At 42.6% G+C, this 21,318-nt stretch overlaps 1 protein-coding gene across 1 annotated transcript in view; it reads left to right on the forward strand.

Annotated features, from left to right (window-relative positions):
* Window positions 1-437: 437 nt before the first annotated feature.
* Window positions 438-21,318, forward strand: part of GPC4 (glypican 4) — a 135,430-nt gene continuing 114,549 nt past the window's right edge. Inside the window, exon 1 of the mRNA XM_073641319.1 lies at window positions 438-907. Within this exon, the coding sequence (XP_073497420.1) occupies window positions 751-907 (157 nt within the window). The 5' untranslated portion in view covers window positions 438-750. The remainder of the gene's footprint in view (window positions 908-21,318) is intronic.

The raw sequence follows: 21,318 nt of genomic DNA on the forward strand, positions 1-21,318 counted from the left end.
TGGTGGAGTTAGAGGGTTGCACGGTGGCGCTCCTGATGGAAACCATCCATGGTGGAGTTAGAGGATTGCACAGTGGCGCTTCTGAAGGCGTCTAGGTAATGTTAAAATAACAAAAGTTGCACGTGTCCTGATAATTATTTCAACTATCTGCCAGTCTCCCTGATATCCCACCTAAACACCTCACCCAGAAATCCCCCTCCTGGCTCTAACCTCCCAATCTCACACTGAAAATTAAAGTCAATCAATGTAAATCCACTCCAGCCTCGCAGGTGTTAAAATCTCCATGGCGCACAAAAGTGAATGGGTTAAGTGCGCATTCCTGATGGATGTGTTAAACACTACACGTATTGTGTTGCACACACGTAGAGCGAGTCCCTGCAGGGGTTAAACAGCTGAGCGCCCTCCCTCCAGCATTCCAGGCTTTAGATCCCACATGTGCGCATGCGTCCTTTTGCGCCCAGTGCCAGATCCCTGCGCAGTGCGCCCCGGACATAGGACTGGAGGAGGGGGACGAGTGAGCAGAGCGCAGTGCTGCGGCCAATCACTCCGGAGCGGCAGCAGGGGTAGAGCTACGGGCACACTGCACTTTGCAAACTTCTTGTGCCAAGCAAAAGTTGCCTGTGCGACCCGTAGGAGAGCGAGTGAGCGGGAGCTGCTACCCCCGGGAGCTACAAGGAAGCGGAGCAGATACTTTGTATCCACCTCCCTCATCTCTGTTCCCCTCTGCATTCTTTGTCCTCTGCCTGCATCATGCTCTGGATATCCTTCTCCCCTCTGCTGGTTTGCACTTTAGCACTCTGCAGCCTGACTGTCCTGGCTGACAAGACTAAAAGTTGTGTGGAGGTCCGGAAACTTTATGAGTCCAAAGGCTTCAACCTGAATGATGCTCCAGCCCATGAAATCAATGGTGAGTGTTTCTATATGGGGATGGTGGGGGGGGGGGGGGGGGGGAGTTGGTAAAAGTGTGCCATGATTTACTCTAATGGGGTCTGCTTGGGTGCAAACCTGGCCCTATATGGGCGATATCGAGTAGATCGGTACCATATATTGTTTTTTTTTCCCATATGACGAGCTTATGTGTCCCATATTGGTGTCGCATGAAGTGGGGGCATTGTACCAGGGATTCTGATGGCACTAGATAGGCTGGAGAAGAGAGGGTGTTATGGAAGAATCCTTACCCCACCTCTCTTTCTGGCTGTGGGGCCAGGTAAGAAGGCAAATGAAGGAACCATTAAAGTGCGGACCCTCTACAGCAAAGGGACTGGTCCAGGGTCAGTAAAGCTGCTGACCGAAGACGTATCACTTAAATGAAATTTCTTTTTATTTATTTATTTTTAAACACTGTCCCACAAATAATCCTACTAATTGTGCCGTTTCATACGTCCAATGTCGCTTCCAGTCCGCAACCTATACTTTTCGGATAAATTTCCCCCCTAACATTTCTAGTTGACCATATGGTCGCGTTGTAGGGAGTAAGGATTACTGTACAAAAAATGGTTGGTTTAGGGCCGGCTCTAGTGATTCAGACACAGGAAACTAGATCTGGATTGGGTTCAGTCATCCAAGTGTCCCATCAGGCATGTGTTCTGCGGACACGGTGTGCTCCCCAAGTGTCCCATCAGGCATGTGTTCTGCGGACACGGTGTGCTCCCCAAGTGTCCCATCAGGCATGTGTTCTGCAGACAGGGTGTGCTCCCCAAGTGTCCCATCAGGCATGTGTTCTGCAGACAGGGTGTGCTCCCCAAGTGTCCCATCAGGCATGTGTTCTGCAGACAGGGTGTGCTCCCCAAGTGTCCCATCAGGCATGTGTTCTGCAGACTCTGTGTTGCTGCATTCACACACTTTAATTGCACCTTGGGGCAGGATTTCCTCACTTTACCTTATTACCTATTGGACGCTCCTTCCCATTGTTTGTGCTAATGCATTGTGTAGCTTTCTGCATTGTTTGCTGTACCCTCTTGTATACTTTTTGTTCAGTGCTTTTATACTTTTTTGTGAGTAGGTGGTAGCGATATGCTGATTAGGTCCTACAAGGAGCTGATTCAGTTGTCACAACGTTTTCATTTCTTGTTTCTCAATAGGTTCAGGTTTAAATATTTACAACTTATTATTTATGATTGTGTATCTTACAGTTTCTCTACATTGGGACCTTGTCAGGTGGGGAAGGGGGTTCTCCTCTTTCCTATGGGCTAATCCGACACCGCCGCACAATAACCCTTTCAGTCCTACAGATGGTCTTTGAGAAGTTGTGTCTGGCACCTTCTCGTTCCTTTTCAAAATGTTTGGTTTGAAAATATTCCGCTTGAACATTGCCATCGAGTCTGGACTTGGAGCAAGCTTATGAATAATACAGTACAGGGAATTTTTAGGGTTTTGCTATTCAATATTAGGTTTTTGCTGCCAACGTGGGCACTTATTCTATTTTTTTTTTCTTATTATTGGGTCAAATTCTGCCAAAATCGAAGTGGTAGTGAATTTATTTTAGTAGTATCAAGTGTGATATCCTGATTGCGTTTCTGGTCTTTCTTTTCCATTGGTCAGAAGTTGATTCGCCTTTTGGTGTAATTTAGCAGACCACATACCTGTAGGAAATGCCAGCATGGCGGCTCAGTGGTTAACACGGTTGCTTTGCAGAGCTGGAGTCCTGGGTTCAAATCCCACCAAGGACAACATCTGCAAGGAGTTTGTATGTTCTCCCCATGTTTGCGTGGGTTTCCTCCAGGTTCTCCAGTTTACTTACTGATAGGGAATTTAGATTGTGAGCCCCAATGGGGACAGTGATGCTGCGGAATATGATATAATAAGCAAAGCATAATGATAAAAAATTATAGTGGTGTAAATGTGTCTTGCAGCCCTTTTAGGTACGATTTCTTTATTTTTTCCACTTGTGTCTTGGCTCTATACCCATAAAATTTTTTACTTTCCCTTGGATTGTTCTCAGCTTTTAACTTTATAATATTATTTTCTTCACCAGTAACTTATGGTGGATGACAACCCCTAGTGACAGTCCTGACTCAAATTTCCATGAGACCCTTCATAGCATTTATGTCTGGATTGTTATGTAATGTGATTCTGCATAACAATGGTGATGTACATGCTATTCATAGTCTGTGAAAGACTGGTGACAAGTCCTATAGATGGTAATGGTTGCCATTAGTCTTTCAGAAGCTTTCACCTCTGAGAAGCACTAAGGCAACATTGAATATTATAAGATTTCATAGAACTACTTGCAGAACTAGATGAAGATGTTTTGCATTTTGGCTGAGTTTGCATCTTCTTGCAGCTATCAGGGCTGGCCAAATCTCAGAACACAGTTGGGTCAGTATGCCTAAAATGTTGCCTTTACTATTTATTACTTTTTGAGACTTTGTATTGGTGGACATAAAAGAACTCTCTTGCTCCTAAAGTCTTTTTGTCCACCCAGGATTTCAGATTAGGACTATTTTAATTGTCCAAGGAAATGGACATGTCTTAACCACCAACGAAGCCATTCTTGCCTCAAATCTTCCCTTTAGTACATGGAAAAGTTTAACATAATCTTTATCCGTTAAAACTTCCAATCAAGATGGAAAGTCAGCCGCACAGATCCTCCACTGTTCTCCTCTGTAGGTGTGCTTTTTCAGAGCAGCTGGTAGGCTCCTGTGTTTTTTTTTCCAGGGACATCATTTGGGCCATAAATAGACGCTGTTGGAAAAATGGGAAGTGTCACTCAATTGGTCTGTTTATTTCTGTACTGCGTCCTGCATTTTTATATATTCTTTTTATTTAAGCTTACCAATATGTTAACTTCTAATGTATCTGACACTAAACTCCCCCGCTCCAGTGCACAGAAGCAGTACTGTATATTTTGACATCCTGGCAACTTTTTTTATTTTGGCATTTACTAAATTATTATTTTTTTTTTAGTTTTGTCAACCAGTTTGCCAACTACTGTAAAAAAAAATATTACAAAGGTTCTGTATAATAACAAAGTGCTAGAAATAAGGATAGTTGTATACTTTGTAGCTTATAATGACTCCTAAATCCTTCAGTTCATGTGAGCTGATTAGGGTCCAATTTATGATACTTGTATTTAACAGGAAATTCTGTCATTCTCTGCATCTTCCTATTTTGGAGGTTAAACAGCAGATGTTGTTCTGTTGGGTTTATTACTGTTTTTACTGAATTAATTATAAGCCCTATCCAGTAATCTGCAGAAGATGCACTAAATGCTGAAAATGGACAGGTCACTATAGACTTCAGCTGCATTCATCTGACTTCTCTATACACATGGGTACACAATTCTGCTGAGCATGAAATTCCCAATTCAGCTTAGGCATAGGTAGAGGAGCCTCTAGTAGACACCTCTGACACAGTTTTTCTCCCTTAAGAACAGAAAATTGGGCATGTTAAAATCTAGCATGCATAACGCCTACCATAGAAAGTTGGGACACCCCCATACACATTAGTCATCCAGTCCTTACAAAGTCGACAAGTGGTTCTGAGTTCATGTCTTTATACTGTAGTATGGTAGTTAATAAGGCCTCCATAAACAACTGGAGAAAAAAGTTAAGCTCCTGAAACAAACTTCTAGTTTTGTCAGCTTTTCGGCTTCTAGAGATTTTCTAGCCTTTCTAAAGTGGTGGTGTCTATGGCCTCTACAACTGTTTCATACCTTATAACAAGAGAGGTATCTTGTAGTTTTGGACCATTCAAGTAGATTAATATGTCTTGTTTTTGTCTAAAATGTCAATGTGGGGTCTGAGGGCCTGTCAGCACAAAATTACTGTTCAAATCAAGCCCAGGCACTTGGTGCACCCTTGGTGTGGCCGAGGAGTACAGGGCACCTTCTACTTGTTTTCAATCTCTGTCCCTTCACTGCCTGAAAAAGCTGTCATTCAAGAAAGAATAAGATGCAAATTGGTTGAAAACAAGTAGGTGGGTAGGTGCACTGAATGGCTCACCCACACTAAGGAAGCAACGTGCGTCGGGACTTGGTTTCAATAATCAATTTGTGCTGACAGACTCCCTTTTAATGTGAACCTGTCAGCTCCTCATCCCTTCCTAAACCAACACCATAACTTTATATAAACCCTTTCCTGGAGTATAAGGAGGTCCTTTATATGCTATACACTTATTTCTAAGTTTGAAATATCTAGGACTAGTCCAGTGGGGTGTTGATCCCCCTCACACTATTCCCACGTCAGATCTTGTAATTACGCCCAGAGGGTCGTGGTTATTGTCCACCACACAGGTGACCTCACCATCAGGGCTTGACAAGTCATACGCTTGAACGTGATGTTCTACTTTCCTGGCAGGTAGGTATTAATGACGCTGATCTCACTGTACAGCCAGCAGCAGTAGAGCAGGGTCGGTGTTACTAATAGCCCCAGTTGGTATGAGCAGTTTTCCAATGAAGCCAGGGAGCAGTCACCCGGCTTCATTGTTGATGGCTAGAAAGACAGAGTGAGTTGCTGAGCCCTGATGGTGGTATATCTCCTGTGTGGTGGATGCTGGCCCCCCTGACCATCATTGCAAGATCCGAGATGCTGCTACTTGGGGTAATCTGCACCCCACCGGACTAGTCCTGGATAATTTGCATACTGCAAACCATATTTATAATTTTTTTTTTTTTTCAGATTTAGAAATTTAGTGTATGATATAAAAGACCTTACTATAATCCAGGCAGGGGCTTATATAACGTGGTGGTTTAGCAGGATCTGGGGAGCTGACCGGTTCCCTTGAACTATCCTGACCATGTGCCCTCTTCTCATGTAGTTTAATCATTTGCATTAAGCCAGAAATGTAATTCTGCAAGCTCTGATTGTCATTGTGTACCTGTTCCAAAATTTTCAGTGCTTTTTAGACCATCTCTTTATGCCCCTTAAATTTACAGTCAGCCTTCCCTACCCTTTTTTTTTTTTCTAGTTTTGTCTGTTTCTGTAAAGATGGCCGGAAAGACTGAATTTCTCCAGGCGAAATATGATCTGAGCCACCAGAAATATTTGTACCCTTCAGAATGAGAAAAATGTGCACAGAATTTTCACTGAGCAACGTGTGGTGGTAGACGGGGGACATTGACTTTTCTGTTGTGTTTTTGGACTATATTTTCCTTTACAACAATTTTTTTTTTTTGTCTTTGTACTTTTTGTTTAATAAATCTTTATTAAGCCCAAATCATCTTTGTGGGCGCTAGTACAAAACAACATAGTTTCGGACGACCAACTAAATTTTTTTTTTTTTTAAATATTATGCCCAACCAACGATTCTAAGATTGAAATGTGACTTGATTTTGAAGCTTATATGAGATGCTCTAGAAGTCTTTTATTATTGCATTCCCCATGGAACAATTCTGGCGCAACTTTACTGCGAACTCTACGTCATGCTGTTCCTGCATTGTACCTCCTGGAAATGTAATAAAGTGATTGTTGGGACTTACCAGTTAGGGGGTGCGTACCTGCACACTTTCACAATGTCAAGTCACTCTGACTGCGCCCCTAAAGGGGTGCGTTTTTATAGACGACCATCTAAGGCTATGTGCCCATGATGCAGAAATGCTCTGGATTTTTCCTGAGCGTTTCTGCATCTCCCTGGCAGAAAAAATGCATGCGGATTGTACATGCGGACTGTACATGCGGATTGTACATGCATTTTTCCTGCCAGGGACAAGCGGATGTGAAGCGTTCTTCACATGCATTTCCGCATGCGGGTTCATAAGCGCTTTCCAAGCGATTTTAGCATCACTTGGAAAGTGCTTGACAACTTGGTCACACTATATAAATCTATGCAAACGGCATGGATTTATATAGTGTGACCCGAGAGAATGATAAAAAATAAATATATACTTACCTTCCGATGGCCCCCGCAGTCTTTATTCGCTCCGTCCTGGCTTGCCGGCAGCTCGCGGTACACTACACTGAAGGACCTGCTGTCACATGACTAAATGACGTCAGCACAGGTCCTTCAGTCCACCGCGAGCTGCCGGCAAGCGAAGACAAGGAGACTGGGGTCCATCAGAAGGTAAGTATAATGTATATTTTTTATTTTATTCTTTTTTTTTTACAGGTTCTATGGTACCTGGGTCCGGAGGAGAGTCTCCTGTCTTCCACACCCGGGTACCATCCGCTCATTGAAACGCATGGAATCCGCATGTACATATACAGTGATGCAGATTCCATGCGTTCCAATGCAAGTCAATGGTGGCGAAAACGCAGCGCTTCCGCAAAATAATTGGTAGTGCCGCGTTTTTTTCCGCAATGATAATCCGCAGCGGAAATTTCCGCAGCATGTGCACAGTACATATGGATTATCATTGGGGAACATGGCAGGCCTTCTACCATGCGTTTTTTAAGCGTTTCTGCAGCGGAATTGCCGCTGCGGAAACGCTTAAACGCATAGTGGGCACACAGCCTAAATCGGACTGCAGTGCTCTTACTCTCCGTGACTGTTCTGACTCGAGCCCGACAGCTTAATATAAATCTATGCAGCTGTCGCACTCTGGTGGGGAGTGCCGCCGTCCAGTCCTTCTATTGTGGCCGATCTGGGTCCAATTTATACAGCCGCCTGACTACGAACTAACAAGGATAATGATACCAACCCAGATGTCAGTTTATTTATAAGTTTCTAGGAGGAATAACAGAGGAGCAGCACAATGTAAAAACGTCCAGAATTGTTCTATAGGGAATACAAATATTTAGCAAAGCCGACTTGTTGTAGATGACAGATCCTCTGTAAAGGGAGTACCATGACTTAAGATGCCTGCTCTTTGTTGGAGAGATAAGTGGCTACCTGTCCCTCTTGGATAGTGAATGCTGCTTCTCATTAATTTTGCCAATGGAAGATTGTTCTGTCCTGTTCAGACAGTCCTGTAGTCTGGATCCGTCATCGTTCCTACACTCATTCGCCGATTGTCTCTTCTAAATCGGCCATTAGCTTGTTGGTATGGTCATTTGCTAACTGCCCTTTATCAGGCTTCTTTTCTGTTTTGTATGTTTTGTACTAAATGTTTATCACCATGTTTTCCTAGATGTCAGCAAATTTACTTGTTTTCTCAGGAAATCTTAAACTCCTTTGTCTGGAGATAGGAATGGAAATGAAGCAAGGCTCCGGTGATGAGCTCAGCAATTCTGCTTCATTCAGTTTGCTTATTTAGTTATGTCTTTGTTTTTTGTAACATTCTGTTCTTAGAGGATCAAAGGCGTTTATGGAAATATTTGGGGACATTTGTTGGTCATAAATGGTGTGCACAGTGGAGCTAATAAGTTGCTATTGCAGGCTGGATCTCTAGGATGTTGGAAGTAGTTGATCAGTTGGAAGGCAGGTCTGGACTTTTAATTGTTGACCCCCTTCCCCCAGGGCCAGTTAAGTCTGCTGCTTCCTCCCCCATCAGTATACAGCTTGCCACATCTACCATCTACCATGATTCAAAAAAGAAACAGTGCTCAATATATTTTAGTTTGACCATAATATAAAATTCAGTAAATGCAGCCATGGATTTACTAATATACAACTCCTGATTAAGATGAGCGAACCCAACTGTAAAGTTAAACTGCTGAACGCCAGAGAGAGATTCAAAGTTTGGGGAACCGAACTTTGGACTAAAGTTCTGTCGAACCCGAACTTACATGGGTCCACTCGTCCCATGATCCCAATTGCTGCATGTGTAACCAACTGAACAATATTACCAGGCAAATAAAAAGTATTGGGCTTTGAGACCATCGACAGAGACTATTTATGGTTGAAAAATTCTCATTTACAAAGGAGATAATGGACGGACAATGCTAGATCCTTATTTTTTCTTAATTTCTATGAAAGTTTTGAATGCAAATACTTCGTTGATTTTTTTTTTTTTTACTTTGCAAAATCTGAAATCTAAAGGCCATACGGTACAGATCTGTGTTGTACAGGTTTGTTATATGGTGCCCATAGTTTTATATTGATGTAGACTGTCTTTGTGTAGATCAGTGTTTCCCAAACCCCATCCTCACGGCCCCCCACAGGTCACGTTTTCAGGATCTCCTTAGTATTACACAGGTGATGGAAGTATCATCAAGGCATCAGGAATTCTCTCACCTGTGCAATACGAAGGAGATCCTGAAAACATGACCTGTGGGGGGCCGTGAGGATGGGGTTTGGGAAACGCTGGTGTAGAGCTTCTACAGCGGCACATGTCGTGCATATTTTGGACTCAAAGGCCACATGTTAACATGGAGTTTTCAGGGGAGGATTTTGTAGCAGATCCTTTCCAATAGCTACTTCAAGTAGTATTTTTTTAATTTTAATGTGTATTTTGGAGCTGAACTGATTCAAAAGCCACGTTGAAAAACTTAATGTGAACACATACCCTAATCATTTCCTCATGAGTTTTGGAACTTTTTTTTTTTTTTTAACCTGAAGCGTTCTTGCAACCTTTTTGATTTGACAATGCCTAGTTTAAATCAGAATCCATTTCAAAGAGCTGTCCTCATTTACTTATTCCCCCCACCCTCCCCTCCTCCAGCCATTTTTCAGAATGAGTGTATTTCCCGTAAAAACTACCAGTAATTGTTTTTTGAAGACTATTTTTTAGCAGATTTGTTCTCAACAAACTCCTTGGAAAAACTGTCTGAACATAGCGTTGGGTAACTCTGCTCACTTTATCCCCCCCCCCTTCAATAAAATCCATTGAATGGAACAACTCCACATGTGCACACTAAGGCTATGTGCCCACGATGCAGAAATGCTCCGGATTTTTCCTGAGCGTTTCTGCATCTCCCCTGGCAGAAAAAACGCATGTGGATTGTACATGTGGATTGTACATGTGGATTGTACATGTGGATTGTACATGCGGATTGTACATGCGGATTGTACATGCGTTTTTCCTGCCAGGGACATGCGGATGTGAAGCGTTCTTCACATGCATTTCTGCATGCGGGTTGACAAGCGCTTTCCAAGCGATTTTAGCATCACTTGGAAAGTGCTTGACAACTTGATCACACTATATAAATCCATGCAAACAGCATGTATTCATATAGTGTGACCGTAAAAGAATGGTAAAAAATAAAAAAATACATATTATACTTACCTTCTGATGGCCCCCGGTGTCCTTATCCGATGCGTCTGGAGTCCCCGGTGTCTCGCGATGGTTTAAAAGGACCTGCCATGACGTCATTTAGTCATGTGCTTCTAATATACAAAGCAGAGTTTTGGACACAGTGCAGGTGGGCTGTGTCCAAAATGCTGCTATTACAGATCATGGGCACACAGCCTTAGGCTATGTTCCCACAATGAGCTTTTGGTGAGGTTTTGACGCTGCAGAATTTCTGCACTTATTATGTAAATTGGATTACTTGTGTTTTTCATTGCTTTTTTTCTTTTTTTTATCATGTTTTATATCTTTGATATGTCATGCTTTTAAATAAAGCTGCTTTGTTTTTGATACGTCCTGGTCAGCGCGGTGGCTCAGTGGTTAGCACTGCTGCTTTGAGGCATTGGGGTCCTGGGTTCATATCCCACCAAGGACAACATCTGCAAGGAGTTTGTATGTTTTCCATGTGTTTCCATGGGTTTCCTCCCACACTCCAAAGACATACTGATGGGAAATCTAGATTGTGAGCCCCAATGGGGACAGTGATGATAATGTCTGTAAAGTGCTGTGGAATTAATGGCGCTATATAAGTAGGTAAAACAAATAAATATTTATAGTTAGATGCGGATTACATGTGTTTTTGATGCATTTCCGCCGTGCAAACGCACTTAAAATGCATGTTTGTTTTTTTTTGTTTTTTTTACCTGTGAATTTTCCTGCTCTTATGCAAGTTTATGGGGAAAATCCGCACAGTAAACTCCTTGTACCCGCAAGAGAAATTGTCATGTTGCGGATTTGAAACTCACACCGCAGGTCAGTTTATGCTGAGTAAAAAAAAAAAATCACATTGGGCATGAGATCTCTATAAATTCCATTCTCTTTGCTGGAACTGTAAGACGGCGTGTTTTTGACATGGGGGTCAGAAACGCACCAAAAGCTCTTTGTGGGACCGTAGCCTAAAGATATAGGGTATTTTTTATTTTTTTTTGCTACAATACCCTTTGCTGGCGCTCCACTTATTGCCAAGACTGTGTTTACCATGCATTCAGCTTATCAGGAGAACTTTATCGCTGCACCTTGGTCTGGACCCCCTAAGATTCTTCTTAGACACATGACTTGCTTAGACTAGCGCACTGTCAGGTATTAGCCGTCCCCACGTCCCGCTTCGGCAGCGCGGTTTTCTCTCTCGTTTGTAAGTTGTTACTCTCGCCATCCTGATGTAACCCTATTCCGTTTCCATTTTTAATGTGTAACGTGAACATATTTGACAACCTACAAACTCTTCACACACACCTGGGAAACATTTTTTTTTTTCTCCCCCTCTCTGTTCCTGGAATGGCAGAGCAGAGATCTAGAGATGTTTGCTGGCTCTGTCACATACACATCTTGTGTTAATTGAAGCTTTTTTTTTTTTTTACTTCTTCTCAGGAAATCCTGGTCTAAAAGAACCGTTTACATTCTCGGTAATATTTTAGAATTTTGGACCGCTCCCTTCATACCAAGGGATGTGTAAGCAGTGGAAAGTCTGGTGCCGTCTTTCCTGCTTCATAATGCAGCGATTGATTCCTTTTGGGCCGCGCTCAGTTATTGGCTTTGTGGCTTCGTACCTGCACGACACATTTATTAATGTTTAGCTTTGGCGCTTTGTTCGGGCGGTGGGTGGAAAGGGACATTATATAGTATGGTGATAGTAACTGATATTGCCTATGTGATGGTGGAACATCTTACACATTGTTACCTGGAGACCTGGGCTAATGACTTTAAATTGTTACTAATGTATTCACCCAACATTTTGAGTTTTTTTTTTTGTTATCTCCTTCCCAAGGCTGCCCCTGCCTTTATTTGGGCTATTGAATGACCTACTGGATGGCTTTATCACCCTTAACAAAAGAGATGCCTTTTTAGCCAGAAACCTTGGGAGACCACCAAGGACTCTGAGCTCATGCAGCGCAACGCCGCACCGCATTCAACAATAACAAAAATGCATGACTGAATAGTTAAAAAATGTGGAATGGTAGAAGCGTTCATCTCCGTCCAGAGCACTGTCACAACACACAGACCCAAGCAAATACCTCTGGGCTGCTAAAATAGATCGGAGGCTAAGTGTTTACGGTTACTTGTATGACTCGCAGCGTCGTCAGCCCCGCGCTCCAAAACAAATCCGGTGCGGAAAGATCAGCAGCGAGGGGCCGCAGTCAGATTTGTATGCGTACACCCTTATGTACATCTTGGAAAACGTTACATTTAATAAAGCTATGAAAAGCTGACTTGGAGGTCTGAGACCAGAAAGGAGATTATTCTTGACAGTTGTTGTGTTTTTCAAGGTACATTATAGAGTGTTTCATAATATGATTGCTACTAATTATTGCACCTGAATCAAATGGAAAAAAAATGGCTTGTTCCACTTTTTTTTTCTGCAGGTACTTGCACACTATCGATACTGATTATTGCATTTTTGCTGTTTTTTTTTTATCTTTAGTGCAGAAACATTACAATTTTATTTTTTTTCAGACTTTCCATAGATACATGGCCCAAAACTCCATATGAGCAGAGGCCTGTCTGAACCTGTGTAGCCGTGCATATCGGATGTACAGCTCCGCACAGGACGCCATGCAGGCTGCATGTCCAGCATTTAAATAAGCCCTCCTCCTCCTCCTCCTCCTCCTCCTCCTCCTCCTTCTCCTCCTTTTATCCTCTTAATATATTGCAGTCATCATATTATACAGCACTGTGTACTTACAATTGCTCATTTTGCCTTTCTACACAGCTAATTCATATATTATCTCTGCCGTATGTAGACACAGGAGATCGCTTGTCCCTGCATGAGTCATCCCCCTCTTCAACTCTTGATCCAGCTGCTCCCTCCTCCCCCTGCCAGGGACTTTTGTAGTGATGATGACTCATACAGGGAAAATTGACCTCCTGTTTTTACATAGAGCTTAGAAGGATTCAGCCAGTCAGTTATTAATCATGTGATGTCATAGACCTAATTAGTGATTTGTCAGAAGGTGGGGAGTATAAATCTGCCACTGATTGGCTGCATGGTTCACGTGATATTACTCAATCGCTGGGAGAGACTGTGCCAATGTCACTAGAATGGCACCAGAGGGGGGGTATGTCTTATTCTAAAAGGGGGAAACCTACAGATTGAGGAGGGATTGTCAGAGTAGTGGACAACCCCTTTAAAGCCAGAAGCCCCTGTAGCTTCCTATTAAATTTAGTTCATGTCCTTAATGTATTAATTATTAATGTATTTATTAATGTATTAATTTCCATGTTCATTGCAGCAAGACTTCCGAACCCAAAACAAATCACAAACTGCCTCCCCTCTTTTTAAAAGGAATCTGTCACCAGGTTTATGCCATCTAATCTAAGAGCAGCATAATGTAGAGACAGAGACCCTGATTCCAGAGATGTCACTTACTGGTCTGCTCGCTGTAATTTTGATAAAAATCCGTTTTAGCAGCAGGAGATTAACACCAGAGGACTTGTAAACCTGCTGTCATGTCCTGTCCTACATATTCAGGTATAACCCCACCACTTCACCACCAGCTTTCTGCCTATGCACAGTGTACGTAGAAACCTGCTGATCAGTGGCGTGGATGGGGTAATACAGGGCTCAGAATTCAGAGAACTGGTAGATCTGCAGCAGATAAAACAATGATTTGATCAATCAGCCTGGTAAGTGATATATCACTGGAATCAGGGTCTCTAACATTGCATTATGCTGCTCTCTGATTACATAGCCGAAATCTGTGAAAAGATTCCCTTTAGTGGTATATCTACAATGCCGCAGACTGCCCACCCCCTCAGAAGATGTCAATTCCACTTTAGTAATTTATTAATCACAAATTTTGGAGCAGTTTCCGCATGGAAACCGTGCAGTGTTTAGCCTTCAAAGCTAAAGCGGACGTCCAAGGGTCAGCATAAGAAGTGCTCCACGGATTCAGTGCAATTACATGTTGCGTTTTCTATATGAAAAATGCCCTATAAGACTTATTTGCTCATGATTACGCCCCCACATGATGCTGTAAAAAGTAAGGACCTTTTTATTCTCTCAGAACATTTAGTATTACTTACATGATGGACGGTATTTTTTTTTTTGCACATATGTCTTGCTTGTTCCCATCTGCTCAGTGTTGGCACATGTTCATTGATTTTTTTTTTTCCATGGCTTGTCTTTGCAGGCTGCATTTGCATTATTGTAGAGGACACTTCCTTCTAAGTAGTGAGGTGTGCTCCAGCCCTGTAATAATTTATGAGCGCACATGTCACTGGCCGCCTGAGGCTGTTCTAAACTTTGCTTGTTTCTCGTCTGCCCTGATTTCTGCACAGACCTATCCTGTCATCCACCTGTGAACGGGAAAAATCTGACTGCTGATTCCTTAAAGAGAATCTGTTGGCAGGATTTTTTTCTATTTAATCAAACAGCACTATGATGCAGGGGCAGAGACCATGATTCCAGTGATGTATCACTAAGTTTACTGGGTACATCAGTTGTGATAAAATCATAGCTTTCTCTGCTGCAGATGTAGCAGAGCACAGAATGCTGAGCCCTGTGTAACACAGCTACCACCACTGATTAGCAGCTTTCTGTCAATATACAGTGTACACAAAGCGGCCAATCAGTGGAGGGGGCGTGGTTGGACCAGGAGGCACCAGACGCCTAGCCCTGTAGTGATCGCCTGCTAATAAAACACTGATTTTATTGAAACACTCACAGCCTAGTAAATGATAAATTGCTGGAATCAGGGTCTCTGCCCCTACATCATGCTGCTGTTAGATTACATAGCAAACAGCTGCTGACAGATCTCCCTTTAATGTGTTGCTATTGAACCATTTTCTGCTACAATCGCAAAAAAATTGTTCTTATAAACACTTGCCCTAATTTTCATACATTTTGAAGTTTATTAAAGCAAAATGAAGAGCAGTTTACCAATTATTTTATACGGCCCACGCAATGAAAATGATTTTGTGCGATACTGTTCACATTTGATGGCCGAACTTTTTTTTTTTTTTCTCGACAGTGATTTATGGCATATGTCAATGTCGTCACATCATCGCCACCGCTCCCCTCCAACATCATCGCCACCGCTCCCCTCCAATGCGCGTTAGGGAATCTTACCTTTTTTGCTTGCTTCACTAATAGTCCACCATGAGCGGCTGCTATGTCTATCTCATTCTATGGGGAGAAAGAAAAATCAATGTTCAATACACAGTAACTCGATAGAGTTCAACCATTATTCCATGTAATATGTCTCCAGTATTTTTGGAATGGTTGGGGCAAAGGCTCATTAAATTGACTGTAAAAATGCATAATTTTTCCAGAAGTTGAAACGTTTATTTCAGAATCCTTAAAGTTTAGGAAAATTAAGGCATTTCATAACCCCCTCCACCCAAGCTCCATACACTTTAGATATGTTGCTTGGCCAGTAGCCTTCTTCCCTGACTCTCCCATACAAAGCAGTTCTTGCTTGGCCGAGTGAGCCTAAGCGAGCCGCTGCCAGATATCTCTGGCGGCGTGTTCTCGGGGAGAACAAAAGGATCAGCAGTTGGTAATCGGACATGCAGAATCCTTAACTCCCCTGACAATCCTCTGTCTGGGACCCCCATACAGATTAGACTGTAATCAGAATGCATCGATATTGGCGGGTTTAGCCGACATTAGTCTAATGTGCAAGGCTGGCCTTAATATTCATTCTCATTGGCTATCCGTTATCCTGAGAGTGCATTTTGAGATGGATATAAAGTTAGGTCCAGAAATATTTAGACAGTGACCATGCTACTATTTTTTTTATTTAAAATGAAACCACTTTTATAAGGGCAGCACGGTGGCTCAGTGGTTGGCACTGCAGCTTTACAGCACTGGGGTTCTGGGTTCAAATCCCACTAAGGACAACACCTGCAAGGAGTTTGTATGTTCTCCCCATGTTTGCGTGGGTTTCCTCCGTTTTCCTCCCACACTCCAAAGACATACTGATAGGGAATCTAGACTGTGAGCTCCAATGGGGACAGTGATGAGGTCTGTAAAGTTCTGTGTAATTAATGGCGCTATATAAGTGAGTAAAATAAATAAACTGAGATGCAATTGAAGTGGAAACTTTCAGGTTTAATTAAAGAAGTTAAACAAAAGTATCCTGTGAAACAGTTAGAAATTGCAACAATTTTTTCTACAAAGCCTCCTCACTTCAGGCGCTCAAAAGTAATTGGACAAATGTTACCATAAATAAATAAAACGTTCATGTTTAATACCAGATCTGTGAAGTCAGTATCTATTTTGGTGGAGTTGGTATAAAATGGACCGACTCCAACTCCTAAAATATATAATAAATTGGGTTCATTAGTACAATGCAGGATGTGCTGTAAATGTTTTCATAAGAATTTGAGAACGTTATGAAATGTCCTGTAAATGTCTGTTCTGTTCCTGATCTGATGATCTCCGCTTTTAGTCGAGATGAATCTGTGCTGCACTTTATGTACACGCTCAGTAGTGAGGCAGGGCTGCACTTTATGGACACGCTCAGTAGTGAGGCAGGGCTGCACTTTATATACACGCTCAGTAGTGAGGCAGGGCTGCACTTTATGTACACGCTCAGTAGTGAGGCAGTGCTGCACTTTATATACACGCTCAGTAGTGAGGCAGTGCTGCACTTTATGTACATGCTCAGTAGTGAGGCAGTGCTGCACTTTATATACACGCTCAGTAGTGAGGCAGTGCTGCACTTTATGTACATGCTCAGTAGTGAGGCAGTGCTGCACTTTATGTACACGCTCAGTAGTGAGGCAGTGCTGCACTTTATGGACACGCTCAGTAGTGAGGCCACGCTGCACTTTATGGACACGCTCAGTAGTGAGGCCACGCTGCACTTTATGGACACGCTCAGTAGTGAGGCCACGCTGCACTTTATGGACACGCTCAGTAGTGAGGCCACGCTGCACTTTATGGACACGCTCAGTAGTGAGGCCACGCTGCACTTTATGGACACCCTCAGTAGTGAGGCCACGCTGCACTTTATGGACACCCTCAGTAGTGAGGCCACGCTGCACTTTATGGACACGCTCAGTAGTGAGGCCACGCTGCACTTTATGGACACGCTCAGTAGTGAGGCCACGCTGCACTTTATGGACACGCTCAGTAGTGAGGCCACGCTGCACTTTATGGACACGCTCAGTAGTGAGGCCACGCTGCACTTTATGGACACGCTCAGTAGTGAGGCCACGCTGCACTTTATGGACACGCTCAGTAGTGAGGCCACGCTGCACTTTATGGACACGCTCAGTAGTGAGGCCACGCTGCACTTTATGGACACGCTCAGTAGTGAGGCCACGCTGCACTTTATGGACACGCTCAGTAGTGAGGCCACGCTGCACTTTATGGACACGCTCAGTAGTGAGGCCGTGCTGTGGAGTCGGAAGTCGGGGAAATTGAGGAGACCGAGTCGGTGGTTTGGCTTGCTGACTCCCCAGCCCTGTTTAAAACTTTGTAGAGATTCCTATGCAGGCAGTGACTGCCTGAAGTCTGGAAGTCATGGATGTCTCCAAACTCTGGGTTTCCTCCTCCTGTGAGGCTTTGCCAGGCCTTTACTGCAGCTGACTAGAGTTGTTGCTGTTTGTGGGTCTTTCTGCCTTAAACTTTGCCTTAAGCATTTGAAATGCTGCTCTATGGGGCTGAGATCTGGTGATTGACTGGGACATTGCAGAATATTCCACTTTTTTGCCTCAAAAAAAAAAAAAACAACAAACTCCTGGGTTTCTTTCGCAGTGTGTTTTGGGTCATGTTTTGCTTCATGGACAATCAACCTTGCTGCATTTAAGCTGAATCTGAGCAGAAACTATAGCCCTATATACTTAAGAATTCATCCAGCTGCTTCTGTCTTCAGTCACATCATCAATAACACTAGTGACCCAGTGCCATTGGAAGCCATGCGTGCCCGCGCCATCACACTGCCTCCACCATGTTTTACAGAGGATGTGCTGTTCTCTGGATCATGAGCCGTTCCAAGCCTTCTCCATACTTTTCTTTTTACAATCATTCTGGTACAGGTTGATCTTAGTTTAATCTGTACAAAGAATGCTTTTCCAGAACTGGGCGGCTTCTTTAGATGTTTTTTGGCAATATCTAATCTGGCCTTTCTTTTTTTTATGACTGATTAATGGTTTGCACCTTGTGGTGAACCCTCTGTATTTGTTCTCATGAAGCCTTCTCTTTTTGGTACACTTAGGCCACATGCACATGTTTGAGTATTTGGTGAGTTTTTTTTTTTTACCTCCAGTATTTGTAAACTAAAACCAGGTTTGGGTGCAAAATGCAGAAGTGGTGACGTGTTTCTATTATACTTTTCATATGATTGTCCCACTCCTGGTTTTGACTTACAAATACTGAGGTAAAAAAGTTACCAAATACTGAACATGTGCACGTGGGCTTAGATCTTGAAACCTCTTCCTGGAGAGTGTTCTTCGCTTGGGTGGATGTTGTGAAGGGGTTTTTCTTCACCATGGAATGGATTCTGTGATCATCTACCACTGTTGTCTTCCGTAGATGTCCAGGCCTTTTTAAGTTTGGAAGCTCACCACTTCTAACATTTCTGATGGATTTCTTCTTTTTTAGCCTAGTGATGGTCTGGTTCTCTTCCATTGAGAGCTTGTTTCACTGCATGTTGTATGTTCACAGTAACAGCTTCCAAATGCAAATGCCACACCTGGAATCTACCCCAGACCTTTTTAATTGATGATGGATTAATGAGAGAATAGGCCATGCAGCACATCTAAAGAGCTTTTGAGATAATTGTCCAATTACTTTTGGTCTCAACAAAAGTCAGCTTCATAGAGCTGTAATTTCTAAACCCTTACTCCAATTAAGATGTGAATACCCTCAAATTAAAGCAGAGAGTCTGCACTCTAAGCCTGTATTGATTAGTTGACTGTATCTTGAATATGTTTTGCTAAAATGCCAAAACTTATGTCGCTGTCCAAATATTTCTGGACCTAACTGTATATTACACCTACACACACCGTAGTTTCAGATAAAAGTAATGTGAATATATATTTGTCTATCCATGCCAAGATATACTGGGGAAAAATTTCTTTCCAAACGATGAGATCTTGGATGCCAAGCGTCTGGAATCTTCTTAAGTGTTGGGTTGTTTGTTCTCCTGGCTTTGGCAGTACACAGTCGTCTTCTTTTAGAGGTTTGGTAAATATTAATTTAGAGCTCCTGAAGACTTTGCCTTGTTGTTAACTTATTGAAAGGAGCCCTGTTCATATTTCTGAATATTTAACACTGCTGTATTATGCAACTGTAGATTTTGAGACTTAATGGGGAGATGTTCTTTTATTCATTACTATGACCATATTTGCACAGTTAAATGAACATTGGGTGTGTGTCTGACGTGCTTTACGGACTAACATGGGTAATATTTCATATCTGTCATTCACACTTGAATTCTAGCCCGGCTTCACTTATTGTAAATTTGTGAAGAAAAATGGGCATATTTCTACGGTTGGATCATGATGATTTCATGTGAACTGTCAAACACTTCCCCACCCTTTCTACTTAATTTTATCTACGAGATTGTTTCAGTTGCCATAATACAAAGTCATGACACAAACCAAACTTTGTCTTTGAGAGACATCCGAATATAAACTGTTATCTCCCCTGGCTTAGCTTGTTAACATCTGAGGCCAGATATTAAAGTAAAAAAAACAAACTGACCATGATGTAACAAAGTAAAAATAACATTTAGTATACGCTTCCTACACGATACATTTTATCTATTCGTGTTTTGTAAATGTCTATCCATATTTTATAAATTTTCATTTTGAGTTGATGACCCTCCAGTGTTCTCCTGCCCAACACTCCTGGATCAACGCCCTATCAAGGGATCTAGTATATATAACCTGTAATATTATACTTTTCAAGAAAGGCATCCATGCCCTTATTAAATTTTAGTAGTGAATCACTCATTACAACATCATGCGGCAGAGAGTTCCATAGTCTCACTGCTCTTACAGTAAAGAATCCCCGTCTGTGATTATGATTAAACCTTCTTTCCTCCAGACGTAGAAGATGCCCCCTTGTCCCCGTCTCAGGCCTCAGAGTAAAAAGATCAGTAGAAAGGTCTTTGTACTGTCCCATCATATACTTGTACATAGTAATAAGATCACCCCTAAGCCTTCGTTTTTCCAAACTAAATAACCCCAAGTGTAAGGCTATGTGCCCACGATGCAGAAATGCTCCGGATTTTTTCCTGAGCGTTTCTGCATCTCCCTGGCAGAAAAAACACATGTGGATTGTACATGCATTTTTCCTGCCAGGGACATGCGGATGTGAAGCGTCTCTTCACATGTATTTCCGCAACAGGCATGGATTTATATAGTGTGACCTTAAAGAATGGTAAAAAATAAATCTATAGTTACCTTCTGATGGCCCCCGGAGTCTTTATTCGATGTGTCTCGGCTTGCCGGCAGCTCGCGGTACACTGAAGGACCTGCCGTCACATGACTAAATGACGTCAGCGCAGGTCCTTCAGTCCACCGCGATCTGCTGGCAAGCGAAGACAAGGAGACCGGGGGCCATCAGAAGGTAAGTATAATATTTATTTTTTATTTTATTCTTTTTTTTTTTTTTTTTTTACAGGTTCTGTGGTACCCAGGTCCGGAGGAGAGTCTCCTGTCCTCCAAACCCAGGTACCATCCGCACATTGAAATGCATGTACAGATGCAGCGATGCGGATTCCATGCGTTCCAATGCAAGTCAATGGTGGTGGCGAAAACGCAGCGCTTCCGCAAAATAATTGGTAGTGCTGTGGTTTTTTCCGCAATGATAATCCGCAGCGGAAATTTCCGCAGCATGTGCACAGCACATGCGGATTATCATTGGGGAACATGGCAGGCCTTCTACCATGCGTTTTTTAAGCGTTTCTGCAGCGTTTTTGCCGCTGCGGAAACGCTTAAAAAAACGCATCGTGGGCACACTGCCTAATAACCTGTCTTGGTATTGCAGACCCCCCAGGCCTCTAATAACCTTGGTCTAATAACCTGTGTTCGTTTGAATGCCTATTTAAACTGGCAGACCAAAGTAAACTATGCACACTGAGCAATATGTAATAGATTGCTCTGTACACATGACGCTGATATCAGCTATTGTTGGAAGTCCTAGGCACCTAATTCACTTGCCAGGAGTGCCGTATATTGCTTTTCAATATTCTGCAATACACAGGAACGCTCAAATCCGAGTTTTTGTGTATTCTCTATGAGACAGATTATCTCCCCAC

Source organism: Phyllobates terribilis, unplaced genomic scaffold (assembly GCF_046119375.1).
Source record: "Phyllobates terribilis strain yellow unplaced genomic scaffold, ASM4611937v1 Scaffold_7__3_contigs__length_470593459, whole genome shotgun sequence".
Classification (NCBI taxonomy): domain Eukaryota; kingdom Metazoa; phylum Chordata; class Amphibia; order Anura; family Dendrobatidae; genus Phyllobates; species Phyllobates terribilis.